General features: G+C 61.6%; 3 protein-coding genes across 3 annotated transcripts in view; 1 reads left to right on the forward strand and 2 right to left on the reverse strand.

Moving 5' to 3' along the window:
* RNF123 (ring finger protein 123) overlaps nt 1-10,161 on the forward strand; it is a gene marked incomplete at its 5' end in the record, with an annotated part of 29,061 nt that extends 18,900 nt beyond the window's left edge. Inside the window, 5 exons of the mRNA XM_042880548.1 lie at nt 671-755; nt 9,198-9,340; nt 9,455-9,549; nt 9,671-9,756; nt 9,844-10,161. Of these exons, the coding sequence (XP_042736482.1) occupies nt 671-755; nt 9,198-9,340; nt 9,455-9,549; nt 9,671-9,756; nt 9,844-9,943 (509 nt within the window). The remainder of the gene's footprint in view (nt 1-670; nt 756-9,197; nt 9,341-9,454; nt 9,550-9,670; nt 9,757-9,843) is intronic.
* Nucleotides 6,156-7,690, reverse strand: AMIGO3 (adhesion molecule with Ig like domain 3). Its single transcript, XM_042880204.1, is given in 2 exon segments — nt 6,156-7,605; nt 7,607-7,690. Coding segments are annotated over 2 exon segments (1,476 nt in total). The 3' UTR covers nt 6,156-6,213.
* A 76-nt stretch (nt 10,162-10,237) lies between the features above and the next one.
* GMPPB (GDP-mannose pyrophosphorylase B) lies at nt 10,238-12,456 on the reverse strand. The gene is made up of 8 exons (XM_042880206.1): nt 12,309-12,456; nt 12,157-12,237; nt 12,040-12,088; nt 11,378-11,679; nt 11,217-11,295; nt 11,013-11,140; nt 10,593-10,775; nt 10,238-10,425 (listed from the first exon to the last, which is right to left on the reverse strand). Exons 1-8 carry the CDS (start codon nt 12,435-12,437, stop codon nt 10,294-10,296), a joined length of 1,083 nt encoding a protein of 360 aa, XP_042736140.1. The 5' UTR covers nt 12,438-12,456; the 3' UTR covers nt 10,238-10,293.
* Nucleotides 12,457-12,732: the final 276 nt, after the last annotated feature.

Below are 12,732 nucleotides of genomic sequence, written 5' to 3' on the forward strand. Positions count from 1 at the left end.
GTTGATATGTGTAGGACGAGGGGAAATGGTTTTAAGTTGAGGGAGGGAAGAGTTAGGTTGGATGTCAGGGGAAAGTTCTTTGTAGAGAGAGTGGTGAGGTACTGGAACAGCTGCCCAGAGAGGCTGTGGATGCCCCGTCCCTGGAGGTGTTCAAGGCCAGGTTGGGGCCTTGGGTAGCCTGGTCTAGCATTAAATATGGAGGTTGACAGCCCTGCCTGTGGCTGGGGGGTTGGAAATTCATGATCCTTGAGGTCCCTTCCAACCCTGGTCATTCTGTGATTCTGTAAAGGGTGCACTGAATTGCTGAGGCAAGCTGTTTGCACCAGCATCAGCTATCTTCTTCCTGTTCTGCCTGTTGGCAGAGGCAGGCTCTGGGTACTGTGTTGTGAGCATCCCCTATTGACCATAAAATGGCCGGATCTTCCTGCCTGCTTGACAGAGGACAGACCACCTTCTCCTTCTGGGGCTTGGAAGAGGCAGGGATGCTCTCTTGGGAGAGCAGTGCCCAAGCCTGGAGCTCATCAGTGGGGAAAACTCCTGTTTTTGTGGGAACCCATGGCCCCTGCAGCCCCCTGCAGAATCAAAGTCACAGCCCTGCCACCAAGGCTGCAGCCCCATCCCACCTGCTGTGCAGCAGCACTTATTCTGCCTTACACTTTTCCTTCTGTAGGACTGGAGAGCGTGGACCATTACCCGATCCTCGTAGCTGTGACAGGAATACTGGTCCGGCTGTTGGTGGACAGTGATGCTCAGGGGTGAGTGGCTTTTGATTTCTTAAGCACGGTGTTGCTGCACGTGGCATTACTTTCCCCATGTGCATACCCTGGGAGATGCTGCAGGAGCAATAGGGGTGTGTGGGGACCGAGGTGAGAAGAGGTAGATGTGCCTGGAGCGTTCAGCACGTTGGTGGCCTCATGCTGGGAATCATGACAGCTCCACACATCTTTGTTGAAAAAGCTCTCAGTGAAGCCATGCCTCGGGCTGTTGGTCTGTGTTGCCAGTGCTGCTTGCATCAAGCTCTGCAAACAGGCTCGTGCTGATGTCTTCTGCAGCCTGGTCCTGCTCTCTCCCAGTGCTGCCCTGCCGTTGTGCCCTGTAGGATGCTGTAGGAAGGGGCTCTTATGTCTGCCCTGTGCATCCTGCTTTGGAGAACATGACAATCCCTGGCTGTGCGCAGAGCAGAGAGCCCCATCTGGCCGTGCAGCTCAGCCATGCAGACAGTCTTTCTGCTTCTTCTCTCAAGGACTCAAAGATGTACACAAATCTACATCTAATTATATCCTGCTCCCATGGCTGCTGCACCAGTCACACAGCCCCAGGGGTGACAGTGCCAAGTGCTCAGTGCAGAGTCGCTGGCAGTGGCCTTTCTGGACTCTGGGTTTGGGTGTGTTTTGCTCTTCCCCAAAATCCTGCTGCGTGAAAAGGGGCAAACATCATAAATTTGACACCACAACTGGTTCCTTCCTCCTGGAGGGAAAGGAGGGGTGTCAAGCAGTTCCCCGTGTGCCTGGCAGGATGAGAAGGCCTCCCCCGTTCCCTGTCCCTAAAACATCTGTCCTAGGGCTAAAAGCTGTTTCTCTGCCCTCCAGCCCAGTGAACTTAGGAAGCAGGGTGCAGGATGGAACCTGCCAACTCCCAGCCTGCATCTCCCCTGCCTGAAAGCCAGTTGTGCTTTGGGCTGGTGACAGCCAGGCAGCCTAATGCGGGGAGGTGGCACAGCTCAGCAGCAGCCAGCACAAAGCTGTCACAGATGCTGAATGGCACTGTCCCCTGTGTGTGCCCACAGCAGCCAGGACAGCACGGTGACAAACCAGAAGTGCTGTACCCCGTTGTGCAGCTGGAAAGTGGTGAGTCCGAGGCTGTTTATCAGGGCTTTGCAGCCACCTCCTTGAACACTGGAAAGCAGAGGTAAATAAGAAGCAGTGGAATGGTGCAAGAAAGCATTGTGTCCTTATGGTGGGACTGGCTGAGTGGGAGAGGCACAAGGTGAGACAGGAGGAAGCCCAGGAAAAATTTTCTCTAAAACAAAATGCTTGTGCATTATTTTGCAAAGCCCAGCAATAATTCTGAGATTTGATACGCCACTGATCTATAAAAGGCAGGCAGGCTTTGCAGGGAGGTTGCTCAGGTCAAACAAGACATAGAAGTACCAAGGCTGAGCATCCCAAAGGCATCTTTGCTCCCAGAGCACGGAGTAGGCAGCCTGCTGGTACCAATACTGTAACTGTGGGCAGATAACTCTCAGGGAAGGAGAGCTGAGCACTCCCCTTCTTGCCAGCTCTGAGTTGGTGATCCAGGGCTGTGCCCTGCCTACAGGGTGGTTCTGCTCAGCACAGCACATTCAGAACCAGCAAACAGGGCTGCAGGACCAGGAGGTGCAGCGGGACTGAGTATGGCCGTATTGAGGTCTCTGCCCACAGTCACCCTAATGCAGGGAGGTGGCACAGCTCAGCAGCAGCCAGCACAAAGCAGGCCTGGGGAGGTGTCCTTTTCCAAGGTCGTGAGCAAGAGGATCCTTCTTGGAGAGAAAAAGGAGAATTAAACCTTTATCAAGTTGGTTCTATCCTGCAGGAGATGGCTGCTGTGGGTTGTATTGCTGCAAGGAGCCAGCAGCAAGGATCCCATCCCCAGGTTCTGTCTGTCAAACCTGTTTATGTGGACCCAAGAGGAGGCAGCCCTCCTTTTCCCTTTTTTGCTTGCTCTCAGTGGGGCGAGCAGGTAAGAGGATGGGATTCCCCTTCTGCAGAAGCACTACCTGGAGGTAGGAGTAGGAAGAAATTTATTCCAGGTCCCATTTGGCACCTCCCAGATTTCCAGAAACTGTTAACAGAGCGATTACATCACATGAGTTTGCTCAGAGGAACCTCTCTATAGGAATTACCCAGAACTAGCTGTTGAGCTGCTGGGTTCCCTGCAGAGAGGGTGAGGACAAAGGGCAGGAGGACCTCCTGTCACCTCTTTGCTTGAGTGAGCTTTCTCTGTCTGTGAGCTGACCAGGTGCTGGGGGCTTTGCCCTGGGACGGCACACACAGCAGGGAGAGCAGGGCTCTGCACAGTGCCCTGGGTGCAGCAGGACGTGGCCTGATGCCTCAGCTGTGCTGTCCAGCAGGATAGGCTCAGCCAGGCATCAAGTCCTCCTATTACGGCCTCCTGGCACAAAAAGGGCCATTAAGCACAGGAATAGGGAACATTGCCCGGGCTGGGATGTGAGGAGACAATTGATACATGGTGTGTGTTAGTCCGAAATGCACTCCTTGGTTCTGTGAGGATGGCTGTGCTGCTCGCAGTGAGGCAGCACTCAGTGCCCAGCACCAGCTCTGCTGAGCCCCAAAGCCTGGCCAGCCAGTCCTGGCACTGGCACCGGGGTAAGGAGGAAAGCTGTGAGGTGGTACCTGAGCATCCTCCAAGAGCTGCTGGCCTGGGCAAGAGCAGAGCCTGAGGACTTTCACGCTCAGCTCACTCCTGAGGGGTGAGACTCACAGATGGGCAGGGTGCAGGATAGAGCCTGCCTGCTCATAGTGGGTCTGCAGCAGAGCTGTTCCTGTCCCCACAATAGAGACGTGGCAGCAGTGTCACTGATGGTGCTCCCAATGCTAACGGGATGCCTGTGTGCTCCGTGCTTTGCCAGGCCCTAATGACCATGCCTTGCTTTTATGGGGAGGAGAGAGAAGGTGGGAGCTGAGCCTGGAGCTGCTCTGAATCGCTGGGACCATGCCAAGGACCCGGGCAGCCTTCAGCCAGTATCATCCCCCTGTTTGTCTGCTAAATAATTGAGCAGATTTTCTATTAAGCCTCCTTTGGACTGAGCTAATGGAGCCAAGTTGGCCAGATCTTGTGTAATGATCCTGATGAGAGCGAGTGATGGGGGAAAGGGCAGTGCCCGAAGGTTCTCCGCAGGTGTCTGCGTGTGAGGGGACTCACTTGGTGGCAGTGGGGCTCTGGTTTGGAGGGCTGGGATGTGCTCAGGAGTTTGGTGTGTTTGTTGGAAGCACAGCTGTGATGGAGCCTTCCGGGGGGCTCGCAGGGAGTGCCACCCAGAAGGTGGGAAGGACAGTGGGAAGCACTGCGGTCACCTGGCTACGGACTGCTTCACTGACTGTGCCCTGAGCAGGGGGTGCGCAGGCTGGGGTCTGCCGTGCCGTGTGGGGATGGCACGGGCTGGGGCATCAAGCTTTGCTGCCTGTGTTTCTTTGGAAGTCCATGAGTGTGGTAAGGGAGGGGCCCAGGTGCAATCAGCCCCAGGGTGGAAGGGTAGGAGAGAACCAAGATGTGGAGCGTGGGGGACAGATGATCCTTGGGCCCCGCACACCCGTGTTGCTGTGCTGCATGCCAACCCACGGTGTGGCAGCCAGCCAGGCCAGAGTGATTACAGGTGGCTGCCAGGAGGGGATGGTGGTGATGGAGACCATCTGCTGTATTTCCAGCCCTGCCTGTTAGGGAGGCCATGCCCGTGGCTGTGCTTTCCCTGGCTGAGATTTACCGTTCAAGCTGCTTGAGGGACTGCTCTGGGCACCTTGCTGGAGCTGCACTGCAGGGCTGAGTCCTTTCCTGGCACCAGAACAGTGTGACACACAGCGATGGGGTTTTCCTGGGAAACAGGGAGCCCTTGTGACAGGCACTGAAACAGCCATGTCCATGGCACTGTGAGATGGGGTTGGGCAGCTGCAGGGAGCAGCAGGCCCCTTGCTTTGGGGTGGATGGTACCAGCCCCTCACCTCAGCACCTCTCTGGAATGCTTTTCCGGAATCTGAGGTGAAGCATCAGCATGATGCCATGATGCAGCAACCAGATCCCTCAGCAAGGCATGGCTTTGCTCACGCAAAAGCAGGGTGGTAGGATTCCCATTGTAAAGGGCAAACCCGTATCCTCCTCAGTGGGATCCCTGCATGGGAGCAGAGCCAGGGGACCGTACCACCGCAACTCCCCAGCCCCAGCAGCAGCTGGCATGGCTGCTCAGCATCCCGGGCTCATTAGCAGTGCTGTGCTAACACAAGGGGACAGCGGGTGCAGGCAGTGAGGCAGGGCCGGCAGCAGCTGTCAGTCCCCATCCCTCGCCAAGCAGGGGCTGCAGGGCTGATGGCACGGGGCTGCACAAGGTCGGTTTCAGGTGGCGAGCCCGAGCGCTTTAGGCAGGGCTGACTTTGTGCTGGAAATAAGCTGCTTGTCTCTGTGCTGGAAGAGTGGAAGGATGGGCGAGAGCTGTGTTCTCTCATGGTGACTGTGCAGGGGTGGTTGTGTCCCTGTGCTTGGCTCCATGTCCCTCTGTGGTCCCCCCCTCCCTCAGTGTCAAGGCTGGCCTGCTCCTGAGCAAGTAAATCTCCCATCCCTCTGAATGCTGCTGGTTCCTGAATGTGCTGTGTGCCACTGCTGCTGCCCCCTCCCCACCTCACAGATGTTACCTCCTGGGGACAAGTGACCAGAGGCCCCCCAGCCCTCAACACTGCACGTCACACTAACCCCACGCTGATCATGGGGGTCCTGTAGCCCTCAGCCCAGCCGCCCTGCCGTGAGGACAAGGAGACACACAGCCCAGCATGAGCTTAAAAAAATAGGCATTTTTTTATTCAAATGTAACTGGAGAGTGATGGCCCGAGAGAGGAGAGCATTACTCACATTTATTGACAGGCTCATTAGGTTACTGCCTCAATAGCTGTGCTCGAGCAGCGCGCGTCCATCTCAAGGAGAAGCAGCAAGCACAGGCAGTGCAGGAGACCTCAGCGTCCTTGGTGGCATGGGGAGCTGCAAGCAGCGCTGCGTCAGTCACCTCCTGGTGCCCGACATCACTATGTACAGCTTTGGGGGTGTTCAGAGGCAAAAACATGCAATGTTTGCTTGGCTGGGTGCTGAGCCCCCTCTTTGCCACACGGTCCCCCCGTGGATGTGTGGGGCCACAGGACCGCGCTCCCTCCACTCCAAGTGGCTGGGGACAGTGGCATGGCCATCTCTGAGAGTCCTCCCGAGGACAGCACTGGGGGGATTGGGCTGGGAGCACTGGGCTGGATCTTGCACACCCACGGCCACAGCCCTGGCATCACTGCTGCCTGGACAAAACAGGGATTGCAGGTGTGCTGAATCCATCAGTGTTGCCCTTGTGTCAGCAGCTGAAGCGGTGCAGGTGGTGCTGAACCCCCCCCCCCTCCCTCCCACCCCCCATAGTCAGGCTGAGCCGCTGGGGCTCGGTGATGCTCTGAGCAGGCGAACAGCTCAGCCCCACTACGACACGATGGGGGTGTCTGAAAACACGGAGCTGATGGACTCGGTGTCCGACCGCAGCTGCAGCACCTTGGGATGCCTGCCGTCGGGGAGGCCCTCACCGGGCACCGGGCGCTCCTTGCCATCCAGCACCTCACGGGCAGGCTCCAGGAAGGCCACGTGCTTGCTGGCCCTGCGGCTGGGCCCGTCGGTGGTGGGCGGTGTGGCACTGAGGATGGAGGACTGTGCGCTGCACTCCTGCGGGGGGCTGGGGGAAGCCGTCCTGCAGCACGGCGGGCAGCGGCACGGCGTCACAAACAGGTAGACGAGCACCAGCAGCAGGCTGACGATGCAGCCCAGCAGCGTGGTCAGGCCGGTGCTGAACGCCTCCCCGTCTGGCTTGGAGTAATGCACCGTCACATTGACCTCGCACAGCCGGCTGACGTTGGGGCCATTGATGGCCAAGCAGACATAGACCCCGGAGTGCCAGGGCCGGGCGGATGCAATACGCAAGCTGCCGTTGTGGAACACCTCGACGGAGCGGTTGGCATTCCCCGGGGGCCAGATGGGCTCATGGTGTGGGGAGATCCACATGTAGGCGACGTGGGGCAGGCTGGCATTGCAGGCCAGCAGCAGCACCCGGCCCACCGTCACCGGGAAGGACACGGGCTGCGTGGGGTCTGGCTCGGCCGAGCAGTTCTCAAACAGGTGGTTGTACTTGAGGAGCTTGATCAGGGAGCGCGGCACAGCGTCGGATACCTTGCAGGTGTGCTCCTCAAAGAAATCCCGCACCGAGCTGAAACCCCGCTGCCTCCAGCGCTGCAGCATCAGGTAGAGCGGGCAGCTGCAGCGCACGGGGTTGTTGTGCAGGTAGAGGCCGTTGCGGACGTGCTCAGGCAGCGCCGCCAGCTCCTCCACAGGCAGGCTGCTCAGGCTGTTGGAGGACAGGTCCAGCGTGCGCAGGCTGAAGTTGCCCAGGCCCTGCACCGCGTGGAAGGGGAAGGAGGTGAGGTTGTTCCAGCTCAGGTACACCTTCCTCAGCCCGCTCAGCTTGGCGAAGGCGTTCTCGTCCACCCGCGCGATGCGGTTGTTGTAGAGCAGGAGCTCCTCCAGGCTCACCAGCTCCTCGAAGTAGTGCGTCTCGACGGCACGCAGGCGGTTGGAGGACATGTCGAGGTGCCGCAGGCGGGACGCGTTGTGGAAGGCACGCGGGGACAGCTCGCCGATCTGGTTGTGGCCGACGTGCAGAGCCTCGAGGTGCGGCAGCGCGGCCAGCCAGCCGTCCTGCAGCTGGCTCAGCGCGTTGTGGCTCAGGTCCAGCGTGGTGGCGGTGGGCGGCAGCGCACGGGGCACGCGCTGCAGGGTCTGCCGGCTGCAGCTCAGCAGGTCGGAGGTGCAGATACAGGCGGGGGGGGCAGCTGCGGGGCGGCGAGGCGCGCGCGGGACACAGCTGGAGCAGCAGCAGCAGCCACAGCTCCGCGGACGCCCACGGGGCCATGGCGTTTTTCGGCGGCCCGGGGCGGTGGGGACTCAGCGGGGCCGTGCTGCCCTACCGGCTGCTGGCAGAGCCGGCCACGGGGGCCGGAGCAGAGCTAAGGGGCGGCATGGCCCCTCGCGCAGCGCCACGCGTTGCGGGGGGGGCCGCATCCAGCAAGGATGCCGCGGTGCTCCAGTGCTCACCCAACGCCTCCCAGCGCCGCTCGTCCCCGGAGCGCCAAGTTTCTTAGAGCTCGGCGCCGCGCATCGCCGTACCCGGCCGCTTCCCGGGTAGCATCTCCCGGCGGCCGCCCGCTCGCCCCTACTTACGTGCTGGCGATGCGCAGCGTGGGGGCTGGGCGGGAGCCCATTGGTCCCGGCGTGGGGAGTGGTGGCCGCGGTGGCCGGGCGGCTCGGCGCGTCCCTCCCTCGCGTGCTGCGGTGGGCAGGGCGGTGCGAGTGCTCGTCCCAGGGGATCGCTTCGGAGACCCCCGGCCGTGCGCAGCCTCTGTTCCTCCTTCGACAGCGGCAGCCGCTGCGCCGCGCTGACCTCCCACACCCCGGTGCGTCCGTCCCTCGCTGCCCTTGTCCCGGTCAGCCCTTGATGAGCTGGCGGGGACCCCCTGGCACGCCCATCCATGGGGGCAGGCTGAGCTCAGGGATCCCTGCGGTGGAGAGGGTGCTACTAGCAGGGGCAGCCGTGCGGTGAAGGACGTGCAGGAATGTCATTGCCAGCTCCTGGGCTCTTCAGTGGGAAGCGGAGAGCGGGGATGGGGAATTGGTTTCCATTAGGGAAGCAAAAGAGCTCATTTGGCCGCTGTGGCTGCTGGGCACTGAGGGGCTGTTAACCCCCTGCTCCCCAGAGCAGCTCAGCCGGTGATGGAGATGGAGACTGCTGTGTCCAGCTGTGCCCTTGCTGGAGGTGGCCACGGGGCTGTGGCTGGGGCACAGGGCAGGTGCCTGATGGAGGCAGTGCCTGAGCAGCATTGGGGGCTCTGGATGCCACATTGTGCCCCTCCTCTGTCCAGAGCATCCCTGCTGATGCATGAGGCGTGAAGAGACACAACCGCTCTCTCCCTCCTCCCTGCCAGGGTGATGGCACACCGTGGGGACACCGTGTGGTGTCCCCGAGGTGCAGATGTGCTCCAGTCCCGGGCTGCTGCGGTGCCATGTCCTCACCCTGCAATGCTGGTGCCAGCTGCTTCAGCCACCCTGCATCTCTTAGGGCGCAAGCCGGCACCTGAGACTGAGGTGCAACCTTGGCAAATGCCAATGCAGCACATCAATCCGGGGTCCTGCAGCAGATCCCCAATGGGATGGTAGTGGAGGAGGGGGAGGAGGAGGAATGCCCTTTGGCTGCCTTGGTGTGTGCTGTGGGAGCCTGAGGACTGGGGGCTACCACCATGCTGCATACGCTTTGGGACAGCTCCTGCAGAACAAGCCAGCTGCGTGGTGCTGGGGCACAGCCAGAACCATGTCTGGGAACATGGGGAAACAGGCAGAGCCTGTCTGTATCCTTCCCTTTGCAGGGCTGAGCGCGCGACGGCGGTGCTGCTGGCGGACCCCTGCTTCCAGCTGCGCTCCATCCAGTACCTCCTGGGCCATGCCGAACCTGCAGCCATGGCAGCAGCTGCTGCGGCCACAGAGAAACGCCACTTCTCCCTGAGCACATGTGAGTGATGCACCAGGCTGGGGCAGTGGGCTGCCGGCCCTGGGGGCAGCACTGGGCACGCAGCAGGCCCAGCAGCCGGGTGCCACGCGGCTCTCAATGCGGTTCTGCCCCCAGACACGGAGTACATCAGTGCCGAGGAGCTGTCCAAGGTGGACAAGATGCTGAGCCATCTGAGCGAGGAGTCCAAGCAGGCGGCTGCCACCACGCTGGTGAGTGTCCTCCATTCCCATCCCCACGCACAGCTCTGCTGCTCCAAACTCGCCTGCAGCCCTGGCACCGCTGCCCCCCAGCTCCAAGTACCTCTGCCAAGCACCCTCCTGTCCCCCACAGCCCACCAGCGAGGAGGACCTGTGCCCCATCTGCTACGCACACCCAATCTCTGCCATCTTCCGGCCCTGCTCCCACAAGTCCTGCAAGTGAGTATGAGCAGCTCCTGCTGGCCCCAGCTCCCCGCAGCATTTGGGGTTCGGGAGTGCTTACGCTCTTCTTCCCCCCCATCCCAGAGCCTGCATCAACCAGCACCTGATGAACAACAAGGACTGCTTCTTCTGCAAGGCCACCATCACAGGGGTGGATGATTTCACCAAGCCGGCCGGCTCCTAATGCCTGGCCCTGCACATGGGTCTGTCCCTAACACAGAACAGGGGCTGCAGGGAGGGAGGGGCCATTCTCAGGGAGGGGAGCGCGAGGCCTCATTCCCACAGCAGCCCCGCATGCAGTGAGCGCTGCCTGGGGCCGGGCTGTGTGTTTGGGCTTTGAGACTTCGGCCCTGGCTGGGGGCTGACTTCGTGAAATGCAGCATTAAATTATTCTTCCTTACACAGTACCAGGGTGACGTGAGGAGGGAAAGCCGAGCCAGCTCTGGGGGCTCTGCTGTGCACAGATGATGCTCAGAGGTAGATGGAAATATAAATATTTAATCTAAACAGAACCAGGAGAGAGCACAGCGGGCGCTACATGATGATGCGTGGCTCTGGCACGGACTCGGCGATGGATTTGTGTGGCAGCACGTTGGCCCCATTGAGGTAGAGCTCATCGTTGACAATGACATCCTCACCGAGCACCGTCACGTTCTCCATGCGCACCTGTCCCAAGAGCTGCGTCACACCCAGCCCGCTTCAGGGCATGGGGCCGTGCTCCTGCTGTCGCCCACTGGCACCACAGTGCTTTCCTCCTCCCTTTGGCTACAGCCAGGAGGCAGGGCAGGATCTGGCCCAGTCCCTCTAGAGCCCCGCAGCACACGCCTCCTCACCCACTGCCCCACAGAGCAGCTCCAGCCCACAATGCAGGACTCCAGCCAGGAGTGGGAGCAGATGCGGGCCCCCTGCAGCACCGTGCAGCGCTTGATGCGCACCCCGTCCTCCACCACCACACCAGCCCCAATCGTCACATTAGGGCCGATGACGCAGTTTGCCCCAATCTTGGCGCTAGGATCCTGCAAGGAAAGAGGGATTAATCACAGAAACCCCAAGGTTGGAAAAGACCTGTAAAATCATCCACTCCAACCATTCATGGACAGTTCTCACTAAACCATGTCCCTCAAAACAATGCCCAAAACTGCAGTGAGGCCGGGGGCACAGCTCAGCCAGTGTGAGGATGGCAGGGCCAGCTTGAGGAAAGCAGTGGGAGGATGGAGGTGAGCCCGTGCAGTGTGTCTGAGGCTGGCACTTACCACCAGCACATTCCCCACAACACCAGGCCCTGAGTGCAACTTCTCAGGATGCTGCGCCCGCAGTGCCTGCAGGTACATGCACATGCCAGTGAGAAAGTCTTTGGGCTGCCCGATGTCCATCCAGAAGCCTGCGGGGACAGAGCCTCAGCGACAGCACTTCAGGTGGGGCCCCAAGCATGGCCAGGACCCTGCTTGGGGCCTTACCCTGCAGCTCCATGGCATAGAGCTGCCCATCCTGCGCCATGGCTGGGAAGATCTCCTTCTCGATGGATGTGGGACGCAGCTGCAGGGATACAGACGGGTTGTGGGCTGAGCATGGGGACACAGCCTCCAGACCCAGCCCCCAGCTCCCAGCCCAGCCCTACCTGGATGCGTTGCAGGATGCCGGGGCTGAAGATGTAGAGGCCAGCGTTGATCTTGTTGGATACGAAGACGCGTGGCTTCTCCACGAAGCGGCAGATGCGGCCGCTGTCGGGCTCGCTCACCACCACGCCGTACTTGGCCGGCTCCTCCACACGAGTGACCACGATGGAGCCCTCGCCGCCGTGCCGCCGGTGGAATTGGGCCAGCGCCGCAAAGGGGAACTCGCAGATCACGTCGCTGTTGAGGACGAAAAAGGGCTCCCCGCCCTCGGCCAGCAGGTCCCGCGCCAACGCCAGCGGTCCCGCTGCCCAGCTGTCAGTGCCACCACGGGGCCGGGGACAGCCCAGCCTCGAGCTGGATGCTGCCTGCGCCCATCTCGGTATCCCCGCTTCCACCAACGCTCCCAGCCGCCGGCTGTCACTCAGCCGCTGTCGATGCTACCTTCGCTCATCCCGTTGTCCCTCGTGCCCATCAGCCTTCCCAGCCGCCGTCCACACCGCCCGTCCCCAGCCTCGTGCCCATCAGCTCTCCCACCCACCGACCATCAGCAGCCCTCCGTCCCCATCACCCGCGCCCATCCCAGCATCCCCGGCGCCGGCGGCGCTCTCGGCCACCGGGCTTCACCCGCACCCCTCCCAGCTCCCCTCCCGCCGCCCGCCCCTACCTGTGCCCAGCGGCTCCTTCTCGTGGGACAGGGAGATGCGGATGCCGAGCTGCGGGCAGAGCCGTCAGAGCGGGGCGGAGCGGGGCGGGGCGGGGCGGGGGCGCGGGGGTTCCTTACCCGCTGCTCCTGCTCGCGCATAGCGGCCTCCAGCGCCTCGGACATGTAGCTCACGGCCAGCACCACGTGGCTGACGCCCGCCTGCGGGAGCTGGCTGGTCAGGGGGGCGACGGGGCGGCGGGGCCCGGCTTCCCCCCCGGAGCGGCCCGTACCTGGCGCAGCGCCTCCAGCTGGTGCAGCAGCAGCGCCTTGTTGCAGAACTCCACCAGCGGCTTCGGTCGGCTCAGGGTCAGCGGCCGCAGCCGCGTCCCGAAGCCGCCCACCAGGATCAGCGCCCGCATCCCCGCGCCCCTGCCGACACGTCAGCGCCGCGCGCGCCTGACGCGTCACCGCCGGGCCCGCCCTGAGGGGCGGGGACACCTGTGCCTCAACCAATGGGAGGCAGAGCCATCACTGCTCCCATCCAGTGGGAGGCGGAGCCACCGCTGCCCCCACCCAATGGGAGGCGGAGCCACCACTGCTCCCATCCAGTTGAGAGGCGGAGCCACCACTGCTCCCACCCAATGGGAGGCGGAGCCGCCCCCGCGCACTCCCGCCCCGCGGACACACGCAGACACAGGGCCAAAACCAGCTCCT

This window comes from Lagopus leucura, unplaced genomic scaffold (genome assembly GCF_019238085.1).
Source record: "Lagopus leucura isolate 7727_CA_CO unplaced genomic scaffold, USGS_WTPT01 Super-Scaffold_100026, whole genome shotgun sequence".
Taxonomy (NCBI): Eukaryota; Metazoa; Chordata; class Aves; order Galliformes; family Phasianidae; genus Lagopus; species Lagopus leucura.